This window comes from Canis lupus, chromosome 10 (assembly GCF_003254725.2).
Source record: "Canis lupus dingo isolate Sandy chromosome 10, ASM325472v2, whole genome shotgun sequence".
NCBI lineage: Eukaryota > Metazoa > Chordata > Mammalia > Carnivora > Canidae > Canis > Canis lupus.
The window spans coordinates 63,729,124-63,734,123 of record NC_064252.1 but is presented as its reverse complement, the minus strand read 5'-3'; the positions used below and the strand labels follow the sequence as shown (position 1 = coordinate 63,734,123).

Below are 5,000 nucleotides of genomic sequence, written 5' to 3'. Positions count from 1 at the left end.
AAAAAAAAAACAAAACAGTGCTTCTTCTGGAAAATGTATTCTCAATTCTGCAAAATCAACTTCTAAATAAACTTTATAAGCACTTAAAATTGAGTACCTTTCCTCAAAAAGTTAAACAGAGAATTAATACATGACTCAGCAATTCCAATCCTAGGGTATATACACCAAAGAACTGAAAAGAGGGATTGAAAGAAATGCTTGTACACAATGTTCATAGTAACCAGAAAGTGGAAACAAACCAAATGTCCACCATTGGATGAATGAATAAACAAAATGTGGTTATATACATACAATGGCATATTATTTAATCATAGAAAGGAATGAAGTAGTGGCACGTTACAATATGTATGAACCTTGCGAACATGATGTAAAGTGAAAGAAGCCAGACACAAAAGGACAACTACTGTTTGATTTCACTTATAAGAAATATTTAGAATAAAACAAATTCCTAGAGACAGAAAGATTAGAGATTTCCAGGGGATTACAAGAGAAGCAAATGGGAAATTACAGTTTAATGAGTATAGACTTTCTGTTTAGGGTGATGAAAACCTCTGGAAACACTGTGAATGTACTAAATTCTACTGAATTTTATATATTTATATATTTTAAAATGGTTAATTTTATAATATGTGATTTCAAGTCAATTTCAGGTCAGTAAAGAAATCTGTATATAGTCCACATCTAGAAGTATATAAAAATTGAGATAGCAGATAAAGTAGTTTTGTTCTGTAAAGAACATATGGTGGGAAAAGAGGGCTGACTCAAAAAACTTGAGTTCAAGCTGTAACTCAGCCATTACTAATTAGGCCTTCTTAAATCAGTCATTTCCCTATCTGAGCCTGTTTCAGCATACAAGGAATATAGATACTATCTGCTCTGCTTAATTCTGTGGCTGAGATTCAGAAACTGCATAGAAAACTCTATTGTTTTCTAAGGGAAAAAAGTACTAACTACTATAACAAATGGAAAGTGAGAAGCACTGGAACCCCAAAAAGGGCAGGATGAATATATGCTTTCTCTTCCTAACACCTTATCTCTTACTTCAGATGCTAACTAGGCTTTGGGTAAATCTTGAGAATCAATTATTTGGTTTGGAGGAGGTTCAGTACAGTCCAGGGTAATTGCCGGAGTTTACCAAGTTGAGGAACTATTCAATTTTAGTCTGAATCTACAGTAGCCGACCCAGCGTAGTACAGATTCTGTCTTGTGTAGTAAAAAATATAAAGCTCCAAAGGGATTCTAGAATCAATCTGTAGTCCATGATTGTCTTTCAGATTATAAATGATCTATAGGTGGAATGGGGCTACTTCAAAGCTTCACCGGTAGATAATATGTGAGATGGGAAGGAGAACTTGAGTCTGTTTTGGTTAGAATATTCAATAAATCAGGCTCCAAATATGAAAAAAGGGAAGGAAACCAAATTATTAGCCTCATCAAACTATTTAAAGGTAATAATTTAAAAATGTATAAAGTTTTACTATCTAGTATTTACATTTTTAAATATAGTTAACATAACTAACATTTTTAAAATCCCTCAGAAACCAAAAGGAAAATACAAATAAGAAACAATATATTGGTTTATAGGATACTTGAATCCATACAGATGTATAAGACTGAGCATATATGTAAGTTGTATATGTAAATTGTTAGGGCAATGATAAACACATTCTAGGTAATGTAGTAGAGTGGGAAGTTTCTGGTGACTTGAGTTCTAGTCCGAGGTCAGCCACTTGCTGATCTGTGTGACCTTGAACTTTCACCCTCTGTCTCCTTTGTACAATGAGAAGGTTTGGCACTAGTTCTCAAAAAACAAGTTAGTTTTTGGTGTTTTGTTGTTGTTGTTGTTTGGGGGTTTTTTGGTTTTAAATTTTAAGCAACAGACCTTTTCTTTAAATGAACTCTTCCAAGAAGCCTGCTATGTCAAATAAATAAACTCAGAGCTGCTCTGTTTGAAGTAAGGTAGGAAATCCAGACGCCTGTCTGCTTTCTGCTCTCTTATTGTCCTGGCAGCCCCAAGGTGCCTCTGAAGAAGCTTTAGGGCTCCACAGAACACAGTTTGAAACCCACTGGGCCAGATGAAGCCAAAGTTCTTTCTGTTCTAATATGTTTTGATTTCACTAATGTAGGCATTTTCAAATGTCCCATATAAATGCTTATGTTTAGAGGAGTTTTTTAATTGTAAATATATTTTTGGCAAATAGAGAAGAAAAATTTCAGGAAAGCTTTCTAATTCTAATCTACTACTACTAATTTACTAATCTACTTTACTATTTTACTAATCTACTTTAATAATGGCCAATAAAATTAAAGCAAATAATTAGATCAAAGGAATGAATTTTCCACTTTTACATTTGACATATTTTTCTTAATATAATTTATTTTTAATTTGATATGAGCAATTTGGATGTATTTCTTTTTACCCCTTTTGTAGGAGCAGCATTTTAAATAAATATATATATTCCTTTAAAATATACACATATACTGCTTTTTTCCAGTAGCTCACTGTGCCCTTAGATCTATATAATCACTACTGGCAATCAGCAGTAAATGCCAATCTACCCTCTGGTTAGGAGCTAACTTGCTGCTCTAACCCATTTTTATAAACCTTCCTATATACCTTAATCCTTTCAAATGCAACTGTGACACAAACTATTACAGACTTTTAAAAACCTGTTCTCTTGGAAAAAAAAAAAAAAACTGTGGAGCATCAGTAACCAGATAGTATTCTCAAATTTCAGTGATCTAGTCCATGGAGCCGTCCCCTATGCATAGTGCTCTGTTTCATGCAGTACATGGCTTTAGCTGGCCAAATCTTTTTTTTTCCCAATGAATCAGTAGAACAGTGAAGATCTTACTTTTTTTTTAAGCAGTGGCATATCAATGAGGCACAGATGTGTATTCCAACTCTGCATGGATGAGCACACTGTTCAATAGTGCTGGCTCACACGGTATCAGGGCGAGTTATCACTTCCCATGAAGGCACTCTTATCACCAGGGCCCAGAGAGGTGGCTGCAAATCGCAGCCTTTTTATTTTCAAGGCAGTTCTGCTGAACATTCAGGCTTCAAAGATTCACACTTCCAAAACTCTATAAGAGTTTGTGAACGCTCAATTTGCCAAAACTGTTTACAGTGTAATTGGGCACCGTACCTGTGTCCATGAGATAGCGAAGGCGCTTCTCCACCAGCGCGGCACGGGTGTCAATTTGCTTTTGCTCATTCTCTAGTGCTGCCAATTCTCCTACAACATACTGACTGGTGTCTTTGAACCCTTTCTGTTAACGAGAACAAACAGGAAGGAAAAAAAAAAATCACTTGTAAGTTGCATTTTTCCTTTCTACAAACACTTAGTAAAGCACTTACCTAGAGAACCAAATACACTGTTAGTATCACCCTTAGTATGAAAAAGCACCTCCCTGTAATTCGAAAAATTTTCATATATGTTATGTATAGCAAAACTTTTGTAACTAGAGAAGATTTTAGCTGTTTAGTATTATAATTCAACAACTAGATTTGCCATATTTAAAAATTTAGCACGGAGAAAAAAAACATTCCCCTTAGAGTTAAATCAGTTATTTAAGCATGGACAAGGATAGAAGATAATTTTCCCCTTGGTGATTGTCAAAACAAACACCAATGACACCTTTCATTTAAACGTGCAATATAAAAAAATGGAGCTTTACTAAGGAAATGATCCTTAAAGTATTCTGGAGAAAAAAATAAAACCCAAACAGATTTGTGCTTACAAAAATAAAAATTAAAGAGACACATTTCTTGATTTTATAGTAAATATACTATTTAAAATACTTTTTTAAAATGGTAAAAGAGAAGTTTCTAATATCTCCAGTTTTCCTTCCAGCTGGCTCCTGTACTTTAACATGTCATTCTGTTGATGTATCACTAATTATTGAAGCTGCGAATTCTAACTTGACAGGTGGTTTCAAACCTTGCTACATAGGATCTACTGCAACTAGTACACTGATTTGGTTAATCTTCCATCTAACCAAATTTGAATTTCAATTTGAAATCTTCCTTTTTACAATCATTCATGTTTAAAAAATGATCCTAAGTTTTATCTGATGTAGCAGTTCTATTATAATGTGCCAGTATAGTCTTAATTTTTATTTTAATATTACACATTTAAATCATGATGGGGTGGGGTTATTATTTATGGAATAGTTACAGATGGATTACTTATAGCTCCCCTTGGAATACCTGTTTACCTTGTGACATTTCTAGAGCTAAGTTTCCTAAGTAGCTAAGGAATACTAAAGAAATGCTTGAGTAATTACCCTCGCCACCACCACTACTAAACATCAGCAGTTATAACATTATATATTCAGAAAAACAAATGTGAACAATCTCTTCTATCAAATCCTTTCCCTACCTAGAAGCATATTAATCCCTAAGAAGCCATAACGAATTATCTTTTGGTACTCCTTAAACAAGAGACAACAATCAAGAATTATGAGCATATTTTAGAATTTTCATGATCAATAAACATATCTAAACATACATATAACTTACATATCTTTGGAACTAATAAATTCACCTGTGAACTCAATTTATATCAGCTTACTCTTGAACTGATTATGGTAGTTGACAAACTTAAAGTTGAAATATTTTACAAAATCAAAAAACTGATAGTTCTCAGGATAGCATATTAAATAAGTTACTCTATTTCTTAAAGATTCATAAAAATGTATATTCTATCTCAATATGAAATATAACCAAAAAAAAATACAACAGAATATACACTAATGGTAACTTTTAAATCTGGATTAAACTTGTCAATACTTTTTGTACCTATCTGCCATCCAACAGACCATTTTCAAAAAGGAAAAAGGACTTTTCTCATTCCCATCCCAGGGGACAAAACAAACATAGCAGTCTGCAAAGACAGCATGAGGAAGAAAGATGTAAGAAAGCAGAAATGGTAAGCAACACATAAACTTCATTGTCTTTACGGACTGACTGTTAAAAATAAAGTCAAAGTTTATAA

General features: G+C 33.3%; 1 protein-coding gene across 21 annotated transcripts in view; it reads right to left on the bottom strand.

Annotated features, from left to right (window-relative positions):
- The window catches only part of EHBP1 (EH domain binding protein 1), a 346,207-nt gene that overhangs the window by 39,935 nt on the left and 301,272 nt on the right, over positions 1-5,000 (bottom strand). For all 21 annotated transcript variants that reach the window (XM_049115565.1, XM_035721685.2, XM_025469004.3 and 18 more), the window contains one exon: positions 3,150-3,273. In XM_049115565.1, coding sequence (XP_048971522.1) covers positions 3,150-3,273 — 124 coding nt within the window. The remainder of the gene's footprint in view (positions 1-3,149; positions 3,274-5,000) is intronic.